Source organism: Paralichthys olivaceus, chromosome 21 (genome assembly GCF_024713975.1).
Source record: "Paralichthys olivaceus isolate ysfri-2021 chromosome 21, ASM2471397v2, whole genome shotgun sequence".
In the NCBI taxonomy this organism is placed as follows: Eukaryota; Metazoa; Chordata; class Actinopteri; order Pleuronectiformes; family Paralichthyidae; genus Paralichthys; species Paralichthys olivaceus.
In genome coordinates, this window is record NC_091113.1 from 5,006,527 (window position 1) to 5,027,739 (window position 21,213).

The window sequence follows — 21,213 nt, forward strand, 5'->3', positions numbered from 1 at the left end:
AAAGAAATGATTTATTAAGAATTATATTATCACAGTTTTATCAAGTGTTAGAACCTCAAATCAGGAATTTCTTAAAACAATTATTCAAGAGGACTTTATTCATCACTTCAAACCATCCATCCATCCACGAGGTTAATCCAGCTCTGGTCTGTGAATATTATAAACACGCCATTTCTAATATTTCCTTGTCATTCAACCAAATACAACTAACTCATCTCACTACAAACTAAAAGTCCAGGATTAAATTTCGGTCTTAAATGAAGGATTCCCAATGAACTAATTATTTTTCTATTCATTGAGGAATCGTGTGAAATCCATTGTTTAATTATCTCTGTGATTTCTGATAGTCAATGAACGCCACACTGTGAGCACACATGCTGCAGGCTGCACGCCCCCTGGACCCGCCCCTCTCAAATGCATCCATCCCTCTCCACCTCCTCCCTCTGTGTGTGTGTGTGTGTGTGTGTGTGTGTGTGTGTGTGTGTGTGTGTGTGTGTGTGTGTGTGTGTGTGTGTGTGTGTGTGTGTGTCAGGGGATGGTGAAGTGCATGTTCTGGCTGATGGTCATGAGAGGCCTCGTTGAGTGTAATAAAAACTGTGAGTCACAAACACAGAAACAAACTGATCACAGCTTTCTATCTCTTGTTTCCACGTCTGTCCGCCACTTGTTTGCTTTCCTCGTCACTTCTCTGTTGTCTCCTGGTTGGCTGGCCTAGTTGTTCCTTCCTCAAAGAGAGTGTGATGTGTTCAGACGCAGCATCGTCGTGGTTTCAAGTGCGTCTCTGTGTGATTAGATGCATGATGATGATGATGAAGAAGCCTTCGGTCTCGGCTCAGTGGATCAGGGTCCTCTCAGTGGATTACACCGGTGGGAGCGTCGTGATGACAGATCAACTCCCTGTGATACGTTTTGCACCTGCCGGACATCACGTCACAGCAGAAAGCTCGGATGTTCATTTAATCAAATGAAATGTTCTTCCTCAGGAGCTTAGTCTGATCCAAAGGGCACAAAATCTGGAACTTTAGAGTCAAATGTCATTACATTTACAGTCCGTCATTATACTGTCACTCAACAAAAACACACACACGCAGTGATGATAGTGGCAGTTTTAATATTCAAACTAACATCAATCAGAATTCAGAAAAAGATACAAAACAAAGTTAATCATAGATACAGCATGTACAAGTTTTCAGTCACTTCTCACCTCCGCCAAGGAGGTCCTGTTTAAATCTGCGTTTGTCTGTTTGTTAGCAGGATTACACAAAAAACACACAACTGATTTCCATGGAATTAAGTTTTAGGTGTTTGACATGACTCGAAGAAGAAGCCGTTCAATTCTGGTGAGGCTCCAGATCAATATTTTTCTTTAACACTGCAGATTTTTTTTTAACATTTTCCTTTCTCAAAGAATAATTCAAAGATTTTGGTGAAAAGGAATCAGTCTTATTTAGGGGAGTGATATTTATGCCATTTGGTGCAGATCGAAATAGAAAATATTTTGTCTGTTGTCCGTTGGGCCTTGGCGAAGGAATAAGTGACTCATATTAGTCACATTAAGATCATTTATATGATTTGGTCTTTTTTACACTAACAACTCCACTGAAATCAAAGTTAAGGTCGAATTTGATACAAAATACATTTTTCTTTTACAAACAATCTTGTCTAAGTGGTTCCAGGTCTGTCAGCGTTTGAAATGTGTGGATGGTCGAACTGATTTATTTAAACAATGAGGTTTCAGTCTTGAAAACGTGGTCCAGTCTAATCTCTGATGAAGATGTGACGTCAAACGTCATAGTCAGGAGCGATGGCTCGTGTTTGCTCCTGTTGGGAGATCACAGTGATTAATAAAAACATGATGACGTGGACTGACCTGGTCTGTGGGTGGAGGACGTGGCAGAGGAGAGAAAACTACAGACATTAATGAACAAGGCCTCACACACGTCCTGCGTAAAACAGGAGAAACCTTCAGACAGAGACTCAGGAAATCACTCCTGCCTTATATTTATAATTCATAACAATAAACAGAATTAAAAAATGATAATTCTAGATGTATCAAATAGGATATGCATATATATATAACTACATTGTGCAATGTATATTCAGGCCATAGGTGGGAAGATATCTTTCTATCTTGATCAGTTAAAGTCTGTCCTGACCTGTCATGTTCCTGACCTGAAATTTTCCATAACGTACAAAACGATCCCTGAAAGCTGTGAATCGCCTCAAAGACTTTGTGACTTTCATGTTGTACAAAGCTCAAACACTTTGAAATCGAGAACAACAGACAGTGTTCAGAGACACTTTCAGCCGCCTGTTCACCTCCTCACTCTTTTTTCTCATTGTCGCTCTGTACTCACCGCGTACGTGGGATTTCTGAAAGACACAAAACTGTCTTCTCCAGTCAAGTCAAACTGCGGGGAAAAGAAGAAATTAGATATTTAACTTCAGACCTTTACTTGCATATTGTGAATATTCAGGGCATGTGATAATGTATCCATGGTTACCTGTACACTTGAAGCTGCAGGTTGTGCAGACCTGACGTCAACATCACCTTTCTGTGAGCCGTATGCTGGGTTCTCAAACGTCTCCTGAAATGGACACAAAGAAGAAGAAGGGATTTTGTCAAATACGATTTTATATCCTCTGCATTTTCTTCAACGTGGTTTAATATCTCAGAATCAAAAGCCTTGAGTTGTGAGATGTGAAAGACATTATTTAAAGATTTTCATTTGACAGGGTAGAGCTAAGGACGAAAGGAGGAGTGAGAGCGGGGAAGACATGCAGCAAAGGGCTAGGTCCGGAATCGAACCTGTGGCCGCTGCAGGGGGAAATCAAGCCTGCACGCATGTGCCTCTGAAAACATTATATCTGTATGAAACAACAAACCTTTCTGTCAACAGCAGGTTTGCTTGCAGTCCTCTTGGGCTCATTCACAATATGAACGTCTTCCATAAACAACGGATTTTCAATGTTCCCCTGAGGAAGGAAACACAAGACTCAACAAACCTAAATATGTCAAGATAATAAACTTCTTCTTCAGTGACATGATAAAACACATTACATCAGGCACAAAGAGTTCAGGGAGTTTATATCGAAAGTATCAACGTAGCAGCGAAATGCGGCCGAGAGTAATTTCTATTTATAGACCTTGTTTGTTCCACCAGGAGCGGAGGAGACCGTCCCTCTGCTGCTGGAGGCGACTGCTTCTCCAGCTTCGTACGCCGGGTTCTCAAAATTGTTCCCCTCAGTGTCCAACATGGACATAGAAGGAACCTGTCGTCAGAGAACAACAAATAAATAACTACGTAACGGACGTAATAAAGGTCACTCGATAAAGATTACATTACACAGTGCTTCAATGAGCGTGTATCACGGCCAGTTGATGAAATGGTTTGACCTGAATGGTGGTTGTGCTGCCGGCCACCTTTGAATTCATCATTGTTTCACTGTCCTCCGTTGTCGCTGCATTTCGATTCGCACCGTTCCTGAAAATCATCAACACACACACACAGTCCGTCACTGACCCAGATTATTAACAGATTATTGTAACATACCAACATATTATAGTTGATATGTCACAAGATATCAGATATTTCGTTTCTGGCTGGAATAACCATAAATAACCATCTATCGTGTCTCTCCTCTTCTGGCTCCATCTCACCTGAAGTTCGCCAGGTTTGGAAAAGAGGGCATACTGGGCATGGAGGGCAAGTTGCTCCGCAGGCTCTCCAGCAGGTTGGATTTCTTCCTGGAAGCGTAGACCAGAGCAACGAGCAGAAGCACAATCACGACTGTCACCCCGATGGCTATTCCAACTGAGACAGAGGAACAAGGATCAGATGAAGTTTACCAGTTACTGAGCGACTTCATGTGATATTTGTTGTATTTGTGGCTGTGAAATCAAACATACTTGTGGACGCGACCACGTCGTATATGTTTGTCTGACAGTATTCTCCTCCCCAGTCTGGAGGACATCTGTCATTTAAAATACAAACAGTCACGGTTATGTCTTAATTTCAAATCTCTGGTGAAACAGACCAAAAGCAAAAAACACTCTTACTTGCAGAGAGCCTTGTTGTCATCAAAGTAGCAGGTGCCTCCATTTTGACACTGACATGGCGGAGGCATGGTAGGTGGTGGATCAAATCCTGAAAGTTTTCATGTGAATGTATAGTTTGACCCCATGTTTTTATGACAATTTCAGAAAAGAAGGAATGGTTTTTTTGTTTGTTAGTTTTTTTACCAGCATCACATTCGGTGTTACTGCCGGGGATGAAGATGGTTCCCTCGGGACAGGCACACGTGTAACCTCCCGGTCGCAGCAAACACAGGTGGCTGCAGGTTCCCTTACATGGATTCTTCACTGTAGAGAAAAGAAAAATACAACAAACATTAAATATATATATTTAACGCTCAGCAGCCAGAGAGATGATTATTAATTTCCAGATGGACAAATTAGTAATCCAGAGAAAAAAACCAAATGCAAAGAGGATTTAATCAGGGTGACATATGAGCGAGAGAAGCACCATATGTACATTAATGTAGTACAGAGCAGTTTGTGTAAATACTGTGCTGTGGGCGAGCTTACTGCCTATGGAGTTGTATCTCTGCTGCTGGTACACAGAGACCTGGGTCAGCCAGGGTCCAGCAGTGAGCAGCTTGGTCTTTGCTCCGCGGCCAAACTTGTCCTGTCGGAACACCTCGCCTTTCTCCTGCGTGCTCCAGTAAACATGGTCCTCGAACACGTTCACACTGAAGGGGTTCCTCACATCTACACAGGGGACAACAGGAAGCTCGGTGAACGGAATCCCACATGGAAAAAGAATCTACATTACCTCTTCACTTCGTTTCTCCTCTTAACAGATCATGCATCACTCACAGTCTCACTCTCATCATCTCACCTCAGGCGTCTTTCTAACCCTCACCTATGTAAACAGCCGTTCTACGGTCCTCCCCTGACGGCAGAACCGACTCGATGTGGCTTTCCTTGGAGTCGGACCAGTAGATTCTGTCGCCGTTGGTGAAGTCAATTGACAGTCCAGTGGGCCAACCCAGGCCGTCTGCCACCAGGACTTTCCTCTCCTGTCCGTCCAGCCAGCAGCACTCAATCTTGGCTGCTTCCCCGCGGTCTGCCCAGTACAACATCCTGTGGAAACACGGCAGCAGTTACAGTAGAACAGTCTACAAGGGATATACAGTCGAGGATCATTGCAGCTAGATGCTCAGTTACATCTGATGTAATGTAGAATTTACATGGGAGGAGAAAAATATAAATGTCACAGAATGTCTTTAGATCAGAAAACTCAACAATAGGTTGAAGGGATTTCCATGAAATTCAACAAGATATGTAATTTTTCAGTGTACATGTGTAAAACTGTTAATCCTTAAAGTCGGGAGTGGATGCTTGGTCCATCTTACCCCAGTCGTGGGTTGACAGCCACAGCAGATGGGTGACCTAATTCAGTTTTCACAAGGTGCTTCCTGTAGCGTCCATCCAACATGGCCACCTCCAACCGCTTCAACCTGGAGTCTGCCCAGTAAAGGTTCCTATCATGAGAAAAAAAAAAACACGGGTCTCTCTTAAGAAGCTGCATTTTAACCAGAGAAGTGAATCTACTTCAGTCGGGTCCGTGCAAAACGAACCTGCCCACCCAGTCCACGGCGATGCCATCTGGTCTGGTGATGTATTTGATGCCGAGGTCGACGGCAGCACCGATGTTGTTACTGCCATCATCCACTGAAGGGATGTACGCTCTCCTGATGGCTCCTGCCACAGAGTCCTTACTGGCCACCGTGAAGTAAACCACACCTGACAAACAAGATTTATGATCCATTACAAGTGTGTTTCAAACTAAGGGCCTTTGTTGTTAACTGATATCAGTCCGTGTGCGTCTCACTGAGTCCAGTGTTGTTGTGGTCCCAGTCGTAGTCCAGAGCCATGATCCGCTCCTCCTCTTGGAGGAAGTCGTGGTAGGCCTCCGTCTGCAGGTTGAACCTCCGGATACGAATGTTCTCCGGTAGAAGCAGCAGGGGAGTCGCTCCTGAAAGGAACAGACGTGTATATATTCTTTCCTCAAGTGGCAACCCACTGTGACGTCAACCACTGGGTTGTGAGCTGCAGTTCCAAAACTTTGACTGGGACCATAATCGACAAAAAGACTATCACACATGTTGTAGTGACTTGAAACTAGAGCATGGGAACATAAACTCCTTCGGAAAATGTTTGGTGACCTTACAAATCAAGTGAGAACTGAAGTCATGATCTCATAGTCTAGATATATACACATACAGCCGTCTACTTGGACTCAGTTAGCATTTTTCTCACCTTCAGCCTCGCACATGTTGCCGTTGCCGACTCTCCTGTATCCGGGCGCACACTCACAGTCGTAGCCACCTTTGGTGTTCTTGCAGATCTGAGGACAGGTGCCATACACCTCACATTCATTGATGTCTGAAAGAGAAAAGGAAACCTCTGGTTATGTTTGTGCTCCTCTGCAGATCTGACTGACGTGGCTCCACAGTTTTGCCCAACGGATCTTTAACTGGAATAATGTTGTGTTTGTGTGTGTGTGTGTGTGTGTGTGTGTGTGTGTGTGTGTGTGTGTGTGTGTGTGTGTGTGTGTGTGTGTGTGTGTGTGTGTGTACCCAGGCAGGTGTAGGTGCTGTCAGGGTCCACTCTGTATCCAGGTCGGCAGGAGCAGATGAAGCCGGTGCCGTTCAGGTTGGTGCACTCGTGCTGGCACAGTTTCTCCTCACAGTTACGATCGTGGCCAAAATCTGAAGCCAGACAACACATTTAAACCCGTCTCTGTCTGGAGCCTCATTTAAGACCTGCTTACTGTGTTTACACGGACAGAATTATTCACCCACTGAGCATAATCTAATAATCTGCCCCAAATGATTTGCTTCAGTGTGTCGTCATAAAACCAGAAGTAAAAAACTATATATTTCTGTTCACCTACAAAGTGGCATTAAACGAAAATGGTTTAGAAATAAACAGAATCTTGTAAATCTGAGCTTTGGAAAACAAGATCCCATTAAAGGGGATATCTGTACAGTTAAATTTTAGTTACTCAAAATGATTCACAGTCTTTCAACAATTTAAAATCAGACTTTTTAAAATTAAAACTTCATTAAACACAGAATATTGCCGGTTGGTGAATTTGTTTTTCTGTTGCGTTACTTACTGCAGCCTAACTCATCGGTGCGGTCCCCACAGTTGTCGTTGTGGTCACACACGTACTGCAGAGCCACACAGTTTCCGTTGGTGCATTTGAACTCTTCCAGCGTGCAGGGCGGTCGCGTGGGCTCACGGCCTGAGAGGGACCCAATTACAATGAGTCATCAACGCTAATATGCAGGGAAGGTTGAGTGGGTATATTATATATGTAATATGTATATATATATATATATATATATATATATATATATATATATGTGTTGTAGAAACATGTCCGCCTCCACTATTCTAAGATTGAATTAAGAGATTTGTCGGTTTCGCTCTTCGACCCCCAACTGTCAAATAAACAATAAAAGAGAAAGTGTGAATGACAACGTGCTGAATAACATCCACTGAATTACTAATTCACCTGAAGGCGTCTCCGCTCTGTCTTTACTGTCTCCTGCTTAGAAAACAAATGGATTTCAATGTCCACCTCTGCTCTGATTTTAACTATATAATCTCCTCTCTATTTGCTGATTGATGTTTAAGCTGATTGTGTAACAATTCCATACAACAGACCATTTCCTCAGCCCTTGTATGCTTCAGGATTTGTGTCCTGTAGCGACACTGATGCCATTTCGGAATTCCCCGTGTCACTGTCCCTCACTGAGGCTTTAGCGTTGCTCTGACTAATCCCTGGTGAGCCCTGAAACTGATGATTACTGGAGCACGAGTTGTAGCCAAACATATAATAAACCTGATTATGCTTTGTTCGAAAAGGGAGAAAACATAAACTAAATCTATTGTACGTTACTACACACAACATATATATTTATATGTGTGTGTGCTTGTGTCTTCATTTCTGCTTCTTTCCTCGTGTTGCAGTTTGTCTTCCACTTTTTTTTCTATATACAAGACCAACTTTATGCTTGAACCAAAGTTCTACCAATTCGTGCCAGATCGTGATGAGTGTGTGAGGCTCGTACAGATTTCTTCGCTCTCGTCGCTGCCGTCTCCGCAGTCGTCCTTCTGGTTGCACAGTACGCCAGAGTAGACACAATAGCCGTTGGCACAACGGAACCTGGACGGCATCTCACAGGTGATGTTCACTGGTCAAACAAACACAATTCTGAGTTGAGACTAATCTCTGAGGGGATACAACATAAAAATACACAACTGCTATTAATCTTAGTTGAGTTAATTATGAAGATGATTTAATGGGGGAAGCAGTTACAAAGCTGAAGAGAGAAAAAATGTCTGAGACAACATTAAAATCCTCTTAATGTTTTCTCAATCCCCAGATTAAGTTCATTAGTTTGGATTAAGGTTGGAACTGTATCGTGGTTAAATGGATCAATGATGATGAAATAAGAATTAAACAAAATGACTCTCACAGCACAAACTGAGCTGTTCGTCTGAGCGGTCCCCGCAGTCGTCGATGCCGTCACACACCCAGCCCTGGCTCACACACAGATGGTTCGCACACTCGAACTGGCTGGGGGGACACCAACGGCCCCCTGGGTAACGAGTAGCTGTCAGGGTGGAGGAAAATTTGGTTAATTACTTTTGTCCACCTTTCTGTAGTGACTTGTACGACATGGTCTTTCTTCAGTGTCATCGAGGTACAAACATTGACACCTGGGAGCTGAACGGTGTGATGGTTATAAGATCCACAGAATCGACAAAAATGTTTGTGCTCTACTACAGCAAATTTTAGACATCATTAAAATTTGACCCTTAAACAATTCAAGACCACAGACGTGTAGAAATGCACAGAAGCTCATTAGAAGGGCCGTATGATGCTGCAGGCAGTTTGCCATTAGTTTTCATGTTGTTAACTCACGGCAGCTGGTCTCATCTGACAGGTCCTGACAATCAGGCCGGCCATCGCACTGCAGAGCAGCAGGGAGACAATGACCCGAGTCACACTGGAAGAAACCCGGGCGACAGGTCTGCAAATCTGGAAGAGAGCCAGGACGTTAACATAGGTGTGTGCGCGTGTTGTTTGTGACAACATGCTGTTTATTTGTGTGCTGCATCATGCTCACCACAGTCTCGTTCGTCCGAGTTGTCCCCACAGTCGTTGTCATGGTCACACACCCAGTTTCCAGAGATGCACTGTGCGTTGTCACATCGAAACTCACTTTCAGAGCAGGGCCTTGGCTCTGTGGACCGAAATCACAGACACACATGTATCTTCAGTGTGGGAGCAGGATGTGGTGTTACTGTTTACAACTTTTCGAATTTCAAAGAAGACCTGATGAAAATAGTTTTGTAACTCAGGTGGACATCTGTGTTTGTTTGGATCGAGGTGAAAAATGTCACACTCACGGCAGTTCCTCTCGTCTGAGCCGTCCCCACAGTCATTGCTGCCGTCACACTGCCAGCGGATGGGAACACAGCGGTGGTTGTCACACCGGAAATCTCCCAGAGGATCACAGGTCACCTCCTCTGTAAGAGAGACAAGGTCAGAAAGAAACTGAAAGTTTCGTCCATTTGTTTCAGGAGCTTCAGGATCAGTGTTTTCTGTGAGGGACAGGACTTTGGGCTCATAACTATAAAACACACATGAGGAAAGTTAAACTGAAGAAGCATCATATGTCTCCTGTAGTTCAGACTCTCTCACAACATAACAAATGTGCCACCACTGACCGCAGCCTTGCTCATCGCTGTTGTCGATGCAGTCGTTGGTGCCGTCGCAGCGGGCCCACTGAGGAATGCAGCGGTAGTTTGTCTTGCAGGAGAACTCAGTGTCTGGGTCACACTTGTAGTCTGGACCCCCTGAGTGGAGAAACAGACAGAGACAGATGAGGAAAGATGTGTGACTGCTGAGTCGGACACAGAAAATGACAACTAAATGTTACAAAAACATAGGAGCTGAGAATTTATGAGGAGGAGCAAGACAAGACAATGTGCAGAAGGAAGAAGGATGACAGTGGAAAAGATAAATAGCTTGTGCCACTTAAATTTAGACAAGACTAACAGAAAGCTTCCTGGACTTTACACTGATGACAAATCTAAACTGTCTTAAATTGGCTCTGTTCACTGGCATCATCAGTTTTAGCTTTTTTTCTTATTTCCTCATGAACACAAGTCGAAATGAAATCAGACATCACACCTCTCTCCAAGCTCAAGTGGAAACATCAGTTTAAATAATGAATTGTGTAACTTTCTTGTTTTATTGCAGTTTTAATGTCCGACCCCTAAAATCCAACTTACTGCAGGTTTCATACGGTTCATCAGATCCGTCTCCGCAGTCGTCCTGGGCATCACACACGTAGCTTGACGGCAGGCAGAGCCCGTTGGCACACTGGAACTGTCCCGGTCGACAGGTTTTCTGGGCACAGGTCTCTGCGTCCTCGTCACTGCCGTCCGAACAGTCATCTACTCCATCACAATGCCAGGACACAGGGATGCACCTCTTGTTTTTACACTGGAACTGGTTTTCTTGGCATCTGTGGTCACCTACAGAGAAAGACTGAAGCTTCAGTAGTGTTGATGGCTTCTCCTGACAAGGCCTATAGAACTTTGTGAATGATTCCTCATGAATCAAAAGCAAAGTTATTTATCTTACTGCAGAGAGCAGCATCCTCGTCTGAGCTGTCGGAGCAGTCCGAGTGGCCGTCGCAGATGAAGCCAGGGTAGGTGCAGTTACCGTCTTGACACTGGAATTGGCCAATAGGGCAGAGACGGGGGGGGCAGGTCTGAGGTTCATCTGAGCCATCACCACAATCAGACTGGCCGTCACACTTCCACCATATGGGCACACACCTAAAACCAACAAAGTAGGTTATACATAATACATTTGAACTTTATTCTACAACTGTGACCGATGTTTGCAACTAAAAGCTTGTGTGAGTTTAAAATCAGGGACTGCGTGATGAGAATAGTTACCTCTCATTGTCTCCACAGCGGAACTGGGTGCTGCTGCAGTCAGCGACACACTGGATCTTGAAGCCCACCGAGAGGCCGATGAAGTGATCGGGACACTCGCAGGAAGCTTGTTGCCCACCAGGTGCGATCAGACACAGATGACTGCAGGTCAGGTGATGGGAGGAGCAGGGGTTTTCACCTTGGAAGTGAAATAATTAAAAATAAAGAAACCACCAATAATCACTTTAGGATTATAAACATGTACAGTTGTAATTTCCATACTCCGAGGCTGCCTGTAGGGGTGGTAGACATGAATGTCATAGGGTCGATGTGTGTTGTTCCCCATGACTGTGCGCTGCTCGCCGGTGTACTTGTGGGCCTTCTCCACCGTGTGTGTGTTCCAGTCTGTCCAATAGACCCAGTCCTCAAACAGGGAAACGGCAAAGACATGAGGAAGAGAACCGGCAATGGCCCGGTGTCGGTTCTGGCCGTCCATATCTGCAAAGCTGAAGGTTGACACAGTGAGTGATTGGTGCACGGTGGAGAAATCCAGAGCTACATTCAACATGGACTCCTGTCTGTGTCTCTTAACTCACTCCAGGAAGTTAAGGTGTGAATCAGCAAAGAAGATCTTGTTGGTGGTGTAGTCGACGGTTAGGGCGTTAGGCCACTCCAGCTTGGTTGTGATGATGGCGCTGACGTTGCTTCCGTCCATGCCGACTCTGCCGATATATGCTGCGTCAGCCCAATCGGTCCAGTACAGCCACCTGAGAAACAAAAGCCATGATCAGAATGGACAATGTGGGATCACGTAGTATGTCAAGAAAAAGTAAATGCGTGTTTCTACCCATATTTAGGGTTGACGACTACAGCACGAGGTCGGCTGATGATGTAAGTAGTATTTCCATCTGTGAACTCCCCTGACAGCAGCTTCTTTTGGTAACGCCCATCCAGCTCCATTACATGAAGTGAGGCGTAATAACCATCCACCCAGTACAACTTCCTGCAGCAGACAGAGAAAGTTTCCATTAACATCCCTGAAGCCTTGTTTCAGTCAACAACAAGAGCATCTTTAACATTAAGTTTCTTCCGCTTCACTCACCTGCCCACCCAGTCGATCGCGATGCCTTCAGCTCCTCTAATGTCTTCTTCAATCACTGTCTCCCTGTCAGTCCCGTCAAAGCGCATCCTCTCAATCTTTCCTGCCCCTGCATCCAGCCAATAAAGCCTCTTCTCATAGTGATCGAAATCTAATGCCACCGCATTCGACAGCCCCTGCAGGACTATACTCAGTTGTGACCCATCTGTGGTCAAATTGCGGATGTAGTAGCGATTACTGTACAACAGGTACGGGGCAATGCCGCTGTTCTGACGACAGGTGCGACCATCTGCCTCACGGATGTACCCTGGGGCACATTTGCAGTGGTACGAGCCAACAGAGTTCTCACAGATCTGGCTGCAGACGGCTGGTGTTCTTAGACACTCGTTGAGGTCCTCGCAAGCTTTGCCGTCCGGCATGAGTTGGTAACCAGGGTGGCAGGAGCAGTAGTAACTGGTGACGGTGTCGGTGCAGACCTGGGCACACTGGTGGACTGAGGGGTTTCTGCACTCGTTGACTCCTGAAAAGAACGAAGAAAGAAATGCAGATTGATACAGAAACAAGACTAATAATCATAAACAAGTCAAAACCTATTCTGGTTTGGAAAGAAATCCTTTTGTTTGTGAGAGACACTCCCATTAATTTACATCCATCATCACTGTCACATTTCTATCTCTCTCACCACAGCCTTTTTCGTCGCTGTTGTCCTGGCAGTCCTTCATTCCGTTGCACACCTTGTTGTTGTCGATACACTCGCCTGACTTGCACATGTACTGTTGGGGAGCACAGGTGGGCTGTGGCGTGATGCACAAGCTGTCCTCTTCATCTGAGCCATCTGTACAGTCGCTCTCGCCATCGCAGGTGAAGGAGGCGGGGATGCACGCTCCGTTGCCACAGGTGAACTGATTACTCTTGCATGTGTCGTAAGTACAGCCCAACTCATCGCTACCGTCCCCGCAGTCGTTCACACGGTCACAGCTGGAGAGGAGGAGAAATTCACTCAGATTAAGTGACAAGAAAATTAGATTCCAGACTGGTAAAGAAATATTTTATTTATGATCAATTCACACACAATTCCTACTTACTGGAAGGGAAGAAAGATGCAAAGTCCATTTGAACAGGCAAACTCGTTCAAGTGGCAGGTCCGATTGGGGCAGTTCTGGAGCTCATCTGCCGCATTGGCACAATCTTTCTCCCCATCACACACAAAGCTTATGGGCACACAGCGTGGGTGGCCGGGCTGCCAGGTTGGGCAGGTGAACTGGTTGGAACTGCAGGTACGTTGTCCTGTAGGGGACAGAGAGAGAGAATGAGGAGGGTCTTTGGGGAATAGAGGATTTATATGCTATGAACCTAGCCTCTAACAAAGTACACAGATCATCAAATTCTATCTCACCACACTGTAGTTCAGCAGCCTCATCACTATTGTCCCAACAGTCACTGTTGCCATCACAGACCATTGACTGGGGGATGCAGTTTCCATTGGTACAAGTGAACTGGCCGGTGCTGCATGTCCTGATCTGGTCCTCTGCACAGGAACAGACAAAGACAACTTTAAAGCAGCATTGACAAAATATAGACAGTGATCACTGGTTTGATTGTTGCAAGTTCAGTAAAACACAGTTAAATACTATTAATTTAGTTTTATATGATTATTGTATGTTCAAGAAATATTGAACTCTAAACATCAGATTGAATATGGATACATAGCTGCTATTAACTTACTTCTTACACATACAGAAAACATACTAGACATATTAAAATGTGTGGATAAAACTAATGAATGGCGACAAGAAAGACAAAAGCAAATGAGTCCGGTCAAACTACCAAGACTAAGAATATGCTATTTGAATTAATTTTGTACCTTTTAACTAAAAACTAACTTTTAAACTCACCACAACTTGGAGGTTCATCTGTCCCATCAGTGCAGTCTCTGGTAAAGTCACACACCCAAGACTGAGGGATACACTTCCCTCCATCGCAGCGGAACTGGTCAGGAGAGCATGTGCGATCCGCTGCAGTAGAGTGACACACACGTGCAGTTTTGTAGATTTAGACTCATGAAGCATGAGCTTCTCGTGGCAGCAAAACTAATTCCCGGTGTTCAACTTACCACAGAACAGAGGATTCTCATCACTGTTGTCTCCACAGTTGTTGTAGCCGTCACACAGACTTTCGGGGTAAATGCAGATGTTGGTTGTGTCACACTTCACCTGACCAGAAGGACACGTCCTGTCAGCTGAGGAGGGCAGGGGAGGAATACAGGGTCAGTAGAAGATATATATTACAGTACATATGCCTCTTATTTAATAACATAGAGTCACTTGTGGAAGGTGCCAATTGCAACCATGATATTCAACTATCTGATGTTGAGATCTGCCTTATCATTACTCACGGCAGTTGATTTCGTCAGAGGTGGCATTGTCCCTGCAGTCGTTGTGGCCGTCACAGACAAATGCTGCGCTGATGCAGCGTCCGTTGCCACAGGTGAACTCTGTGTTGGGGTTACATGTGGGGAAAGGGCAGCCCCTCTCATCACTGTTGTCCCCACAGTCATCTGTGTAGTCACAGGCGTAGCTGAGCGGCAGACAGCGCCCATTGTCGCAGGTAAAGTCCATTGCTGAGCAGGTGTGGAAGGCTGCACAGGAGGAACGACAGACAAGCTACATCTATCTGTCCAATCAACGCTGCTGTGCTGTTCAAAGTTAGATTAAACTTCCAGTCTTACCACACACTCTCTCCTGCTCGTCCGAGTTATCGCGGCAGTCATTGTAGCCGTCGCACTTCCATCGAGATGAGATGCAGTTACCATTGAGGCAGGTGAACTGCTCTGGCTGACAGCGTTTCCCGATGTCTTTGATACAGTCTTTGCCGTTGTTGGCAAGGTACCAATTTCCCTGATGAGGACACTGGCACTCTGGACCCAGTGGACCTGCAGGAGAGGTGAGGGAATTTAATAACTGATTGTGTGTATTGTTTAGGATGGTCAGAGTTCTCTCACTGAAGTCTTAAAACATATTTATGCTCCCTTTATGTATGTAAAGAGATTTCTGTCCATTTCAACGATGAAATCATATTTCCATGCATCCTTACATTGAATGCAGAAGGTGTATCTTATGTTGAGTATAAATGAGCCTTTACTTAGTTATATGTGCCAGTTATATGTGTTTCCTTCCACCCTGGTTGTCTCTTACCAGGAACACAGACATGACTGCAGCCTCCGTTGAACTGCTGACAGGAGCTGTTGCAGCTCTCCTGCTTGGATGCAGCATAAACATGGATGTTGTTTGGTCGGTACTGCAGGTCCTGGGCCATCACTGTTAAGCCAGAGCCGTCGTCCTTTCCAGCCCTGAAGATGCCTCTCTCATTCCAGTCAGTCCAGAAAATGTCCTGCTGGAAGACAGTCATGGAGTACGGGTACTGGACCCCCTGCATGATCACTTGTCGGTTCTCACCAGTCAGAGTAGACCGTTCTATCTTGTCTCTGTGGGAAGGACAAAGGGAGAAAAGAAATTGTCAAAACTAAAATCTGAGCTGTATGGATTCTGCTGCAGCACAGTATTTATAAAAGAATGGACATACAATGAACTGTCAGCCCAGTAGAGCATCCTTTCTTTATAATCCAGAGACAGGCTACTGGGTGTTGTCAGGCTGCTGTTGATGATATCTGTACGGAAGTTTCCACCCAGTGTGGCCCTTTCGATCTTCGCTGGGAAGCCCCAGTCAGTCCAGTAAAGGTAACTAGGCAGAAAGAGAAGGTGAGGAAAGGGATCCCATACTTAAATGATGCTTACTCACCTTTAATACCTGAGAACCATCTCGAGTCTGTGGATATTTGGTAGTGATATAATAATCGGTTGCTTTTACCCATAGCAGGGGTCGACAATGATGCCTCTGGGACGATTTGCATGGGCGATGATGGAGCGATTCATCCCATCCACCCCAATGGACTGGACATTACGTGTATTGTAGTCAGTAAAGTAGAGACGCTTGTTGACCCAATCATAGGCCAGTCCCTCTGGATCATCCAAATCTGTGCAATATAACATAGAGGTGAGGATACAGTTATAATTAGAGACAGAAAACAGAAACAGACTGGGTCCGATAGATCAATGTGAATACAGCAACAAGCAATGCTTAACTCACTTGTAGCTACATTGACCGGTGGGCTGGTGATGGATGTTGTAGTGATGTAGCCAATCCTGCTTCGCCCAATCCCCATATACTGGGTGAAGAAAATCCGCTTCTCCTTGAAGTCATAATCCAGTGCCATTGTGTTGTAGCCCAAGTTCACTTCTGGATAGGGAGTGCTGTGGTCTGCAGGGTCTAACCTCAGGGTACTCAGTGTGTAGTCTGTGGTGAAAATTAGAAACTCATCCAGGCCATAACCACATGTTACTCCATTGCTAAGGAGTGACCCATGTGCACAGCCACATTTTGGTTTCTCCTGGCCTGGGATGGCGAAGCAGAGCTGCTGGCAGCGTCCATTATCTTCTTGACATGGGTTAAAACCGACCTGGTTGGCAGATGTGGGCTGGACATGAGCATCAAATATGGCCACGTCCATGAGCCCATCAAGACTGTCTCGTATGACCTGGATAAATTACAAATAATAATGTTTTTTATTCAGTAATACAGGAATAGAACAATAGCAACAGGATTGTCAAATGTCCTGAATTGACTCTTGATGATGTCATTGTATTTCTCTTGTTATATCCTACTGCATTACCTTTTAGATATGGACAAAACTGATACAATGCCACTAAATACTACTAAATACAAAACAGCACATTTTTTAGTCTAATTTGAATCCTACCTCTGGCTGGTCGGTATTGGCTGGGTCTTTACTGGCCTGGAAGAGCTTCCCCAGCTTCTTATCCACCCACAGCATGTAGTTTCCAAATATAGCCAAGCCTGTGGGAGATGGATAACGACTGCCGTACCTGACAATCTGTCTCTGTGTCCCATCTGTGGCCATACGAGAGATCATATCAAGAACATCATCTGTCCAATAGAGGAAGTCGTTAGTGTAATCAATGGTGAGGCCGCGAGGTGAAGCCAGGCTCTCTGATGCCAACACCGTGCGGTTGGTGCCATCCAGCAGAGCTCGCTCAATTTTAGGTGTCTGGCCGCCGTCAGTCCAGAAGAGGTAGCGAAGCTTGGGGCTGACGGCCAGGTCACGGGGTTGATCCTGGGAGGACTTGAGAAGAATCATTCTGTAGGTGGTGTTGATTGCAAGCACTTCCAGGTAGGTCTCGCTGTCAAAGGCATTGCTGAAGTATAAGTTACCTGAAGAAGTGAAAGGCCAAGAGGGAATGAAGAGAATGTTAATATCAGAGCAAGCAGCTATAGTGACTGACTGGCTAAAATATGTTAATAGGATCAAATATGTTACAAATGTTTTGCCCCATTGTAAAGGTAATGGATGAATAAAGGGATGGTTGGATGGATGAGTGGCTTCATACCTGCAATCCAATCTATTGCGAGGCCCTGAATGCCTCTTGTTCCGAGACCAGAGGTGATGACATTGCTGTATCTGCCCCCATCTGTTTTTGCTTGGAAGATGCCTCTGTATGAGGTGGAGGTGGTACTGTCAGTCCAGAAAATAAAGCCAGATTCAATATGGAGGTCCAGTTTGTCCTTAATGGAGTAGGAAGCTGCAAAAGAGGAAAATATTAGTTGTTTTAACTTATGTTGGGATAATTTATAGCCAGAAACTAACAGGTGGTATAATATGCAGGAGGCAGAATAATAATATGAAGTCAACATACGTCCACCAACAGGAACCATTGCCTCAGAGTGGTCTGAGCTGTTTATGTGGAAGCCACGGATGAACTTTGGGGTGGAAATGATGGCGAATGATTCAAACTGTTCACAGCGGGAGCCATCTTGAGAGGGGTTAAAGCCTGTGGTGCAGGCACAGGTCTTTTGGTTGTCTGGTTTGGGAAGACAGAGGTGAGGACAGCCCCCATTGTTGGAACTGCAGGCATTGGTGGTCCCTGCGGAGTCTGAGTGGATAATAAAAGACAAAATAATAACTATGATAATAATAATAACCAAATAACTTTACTTGGACAGCCAAACAGCCCTCAAACACATCATATCTGACATTATCCTAATCCTGTTCTTATCATTTCTATGGTATGTGGTGTTTAATAGAAAATCCTGTATTATCTAAACTTTGAAATGATTTACAACAATACTTTTGTCTGTCTCCCTGACATTCTCAGATGCTTATCTTCTTGAGAGTTAAAAATTCTTATCATTAATATCTGAGCCTTTATCAAGTTGTTTTTATTCTATAAATGATGAATGATATACACAGGAACACAAACTTCAGTTTCTAATCTTGATTAAAAGAGGTGTAATCTTCCATTTCTGAAAACAATCTATGTGGACTTTAAAGGCCATATGAACACAAAAGCTACACTTAAAATATGAAACATGAGTCACTCTGCTGTGTGGTGTCCTTGAAGAGGACACTAAGCTCCTATTCACTCCCTCACTGGCAGTCTGGCAGTAATTACCTGTTGCATAATAAACAGCTTGAAAGATGAGAGCACCAAAAATCTCAAGGACAGACAACGACAACAACAACAACTGAATCAAACATGAGTGAATCCATGTACCGTCTCTGGCGTGCACTTTGAGAGCACGCAGACCAGACATGCCACTCCTCATCACCACCATGTTGGCACCGGTGTCCTTGTCCACCCTCTCAATGACCTCGTAGTCCAGGTCTGTGTAGTAGAGGTGGTTCTGGTAGATCGTCAGCCCCCAAGGATGGGACAGACCACTGACCACCGTCACCCGGGCTACTCCGTCCATGGTGCCACTTTCGATCTGGGCAAAAAGAAAGGAGGTTGTTGAAAATATTTGAAGCAGGACCATTGTTAATATGAAAAAATAAGAAAACTCTTTAAACTAAAGCAAGAATAGACAATAGTAAAAGACAGCTAATACTAATTATTCGTCCATTATTTGTACATACCACCCCAGAGCCTGCTACACCCCAGTACAGTTTTCTGCCAGAGATGTCAGCAGCGATGAATCCTATGTTTGCCATGTTGCCCGTGTAGAGGTTCCTGAGGTTTCCTCCGTCCATGTCTGAGCTGCCGACCTTAGGAGGAACTCCATTGTCAGAACCCTTGTCTGTCCAAAACAATTTCCTGCAGGGACAAGATTGGAGAGTGTAAATACGAGAAACAACTGAACATCCTCAATCATTTACTTCAAGTCTTTTTGTCCATTTAATTTAAATAAGTCAACAAATAGGTTGTTATAGGTTTGTTTTTCTCAGTGGACGGATGCTTTACCCTCGGGCTGGATCCAGAGCTATTCCAATGGGTTCTCCCACTCCCTCAGGTTTGCCAGTGGAGGTGATGAGTGTCTTCCTATAGTGTTGGTTTCCATCGACACGGATTACCTAAGTGAATTGTTAAATTTTGTGAATTCTCTTGCACAATGAAAAAAGAAAAACTGAAAAAAGAGAGATACTATGCCGGTTTCAATAAGCAAAATAAATACACATCTTGTAATTTTGTCCAACCTTGACATATGAGGGTAGTTCTGGCAACAACGGGCTCGACTCTCATCTCAAAAAGTGCTTACCTCGATGGTTTTAACAGTGGGATTGGAGTAATACATTATCCGGCTTATCCAATCAAAAGCCAGACCAGATGGTGAGCCCATGAGAGCCGCTGGAGCAAACTCCGACCTGTTGGTACCACTGGTTTGCACTCGCCATATAGAACCCTGATATTAGAGCAAAATCAGACACAGTTAATGAAAGCATCCTTGTGTAAAAGCCAATTCGTTATATGTCATAGAACGTCTAGTTCCAGAATCCAGAGTTTTAATTTAACACCTCCACTTACAGTGGCCTGCACCCAGTAGACATATTGCTCCTGGTCGTCAAAGTCGATGTCCCGCCCCTGGCTGATGCCTGACACTGGGGCCATTGCATTGTTTGAGGGGTCAGCGGGGTCCAGAGGGACGCCAATAATCACTGAGTCTCTCACCACCATCAAGAAGGGAGTGTCATCTTGAACGGGAAAAAGGAGCACACATGTTGAGAGGAAGACAATTCTCACACAAAGGGATTAGAGGGTGTAACAAACATTCCTCAGGCAGGGATAAGACTGTCTATCATCATTCTCCAACTGTTTTTAAACTGAGGCTTGCAGTTGTACAATGTATGTGCATTGTGAGTCGAAACATACAAGATACATGATTTGAATTAAATGTTATTATAATGAAGTAGCTGGTTGGATTGTGTGTTGCCCCACAGCTGGAAGTCAATTTGACTAAAAGCATCTGCCAGATGAGGAAATGTCAAAGTAAAAGTGAACTTCATTGTCATTTGATAAAAAGTAAAAGTGACTCACCTTTGATACATGTGCGTCTATCAGTGTCCAGCTTCCAGCCTGACTGACAGTGGCAGGTGTAGTACCTGGGTCTCAGGCCCGACAGCAGGCACAGCTGACTGCACAGGTGTTCCCTGCATGGGTTGACGGCTAAATACAAAACCACAATGTCACCTTCAATCCGACTTTTTCTGCATACACGATCATTTGTTCTTAGCTATAGTGCCTGCTGCTGTTTATGCTCATGACCAGAGTTCTTTAGTTTATTCAAAACCTTTTCAGCAGCCCATGATACAGTAAAATGTATTTTACTCTGTGATAAGAAAATATGAAAATAGATTCAACGATTTTCTCACTGTTTCTAACTGATCACAGGTAAGACAGAGTTTTTAACTTCCTCCACGACATCAACACACAACATGTTAATACAATAAAGAAAACTACAAGTGAGTAAATTAGATTTTCTGTTTGATTGAAAATTACCAGTGGGTTGTTTGATGGGATGATCCATAACGATGCCCATGGGTTGGAAGACATTGTTCATCAGAGTGGTGACGTTGCCACCGTGGAACTTGTTCGTCCTCATCACTTTGTTGGTGTAGCGATCGGACCAATAGATGCTGTCCTCGAAGACGGTCATGCCGTGTGGGTGCTGGAGAACCTGGAGTGAGGTGGGGAAGCACAAAGACGGTTTTTAAGACTTGTTTTTCATT

General features: G+C 44.5%; 1 protein-coding gene across 1 annotated transcript in view; it reads right to left on the reverse strand.

The window, feature by feature from the left end:
* Positions 1-824: 824 nt before the first annotated feature.
* lrp2b (low density lipoprotein receptor-related protein 2b) overlaps positions 825-21,213 on the reverse strand; it is a 31,707-nt gene continuing 11,318 nt past the window's right edge. Inside the window, exons 30-81 of the mRNA XM_069518079.1 lie at positions 20,984-21,161; positions 20,522-20,650; positions 20,012-20,178; positions 19,746-19,889; positions 19,451-19,560; positions 19,126-19,303; positions 18,764-18,977; positions 17,906-18,142; positions 17,600-17,791; positions 16,951-17,423; positions 16,281-16,728; positions 16,002-16,167; positions 15,717-15,875; positions 15,329-15,618; positions 14,863-15,066; positions 14,530-14,772; positions 14,248-14,373; positions 14,030-14,149; positions 13,531-13,662; positions 13,220-13,421; positions 12,817-13,112; positions 12,138-12,654; positions 11,883-12,038; positions 11,632-11,802; positions 11,318-11,541; positions 11,057-11,234; positions 10,737-10,933; positions 10,382-10,627; positions 9,815-9,943; positions 9,494-9,613; positions 9,211-9,327; positions 9,006-9,122; positions 8,557-8,694; positions 8,149-8,271; positions 7,188-7,316; positions 6,646-6,777; positions 6,326-6,451; positions 5,898-6,041; positions 5,644-5,809; positions 5,419-5,547; positions 4,926-5,146; positions 4,589-4,771; positions 4,244-4,363; positions 4,061-4,148; positions 3,911-3,975; positions 3,662-3,815; positions 3,398-3,485; positions 3,148-3,273; positions 2,887-2,976; positions 2,505-2,588; positions 2,358-2,411; positions 825-1,821 (exon numbers count right to left, since the gene is read on the reverse strand). Coding sequence (XP_069374180.1) covers positions 1,783-1,821; positions 2,358-2,411; positions 2,505-2,588; positions 2,887-2,976; positions 3,148-3,273; positions 3,398-3,485; positions 3,662-3,815; positions 3,911-3,975; positions 4,061-4,148; positions 4,244-4,363; positions 4,589-4,771; positions 4,926-5,146; positions 5,419-5,547; positions 5,644-5,809; positions 5,898-6,041; positions 6,326-6,451; positions 6,646-6,777; positions 7,188-7,316; positions 8,149-8,271; positions 8,557-8,694; positions 9,006-9,122; positions 9,211-9,327; positions 9,494-9,613; positions 9,815-9,943; positions 10,382-10,627; positions 10,737-10,933; positions 11,057-11,234; positions 11,318-11,541; positions 11,632-11,802; positions 11,883-12,038; positions 12,138-12,654; positions 12,817-13,112; positions 13,220-13,421; positions 13,531-13,662; positions 14,030-14,149; positions 14,248-14,373; positions 14,530-14,772; positions 14,863-15,066; positions 15,329-15,618; positions 15,717-15,875; positions 16,002-16,167; positions 16,281-16,728; positions 16,951-17,423; positions 17,600-17,791; positions 17,906-18,142; positions 18,764-18,977; positions 19,126-19,303; positions 19,451-19,560; positions 19,746-19,889; positions 20,012-20,178; positions 20,522-20,650; positions 20,984-21,161 — 8,979 coding nt within the window. The 3' untranslated portion in view covers positions 825-1,782. The remainder of the gene's footprint in view (positions 1,822-2,357; positions 2,412-2,504; positions 2,589-2,886; positions 2,977-3,147; positions 3,274-3,397; positions 3,486-3,661; positions 3,816-3,910; positions 3,976-4,060; positions 4,149-4,243; positions 4,364-4,588; positions 4,772-4,925; positions 5,147-5,418; positions 5,548-5,643; positions 5,810-5,897; positions 6,042-6,325; positions 6,452-6,645; positions 6,778-7,187; positions 7,317-8,148; positions 8,272-8,556; positions 8,695-9,005; positions 9,123-9,210; positions 9,328-9,493; positions 9,614-9,814; positions 9,944-10,381; positions 10,628-10,736; positions 10,934-11,056; positions 11,235-11,317; positions 11,542-11,631; positions 11,803-11,882; positions 12,039-12,137; positions 12,655-12,816; positions 13,113-13,219; positions 13,422-13,530; positions 13,663-14,029; positions 14,150-14,247; positions 14,374-14,529; positions 14,773-14,862; positions 15,067-15,328; positions 15,619-15,716; positions 15,876-16,001; positions 16,168-16,280; positions 16,729-16,950; positions 17,424-17,599; positions 17,792-17,905; positions 18,143-18,763; positions 18,978-19,125; positions 19,304-19,450; positions 19,561-19,745; positions 19,890-20,011; positions 20,179-20,521; positions 20,651-20,983; positions 21,162-21,213) is intronic.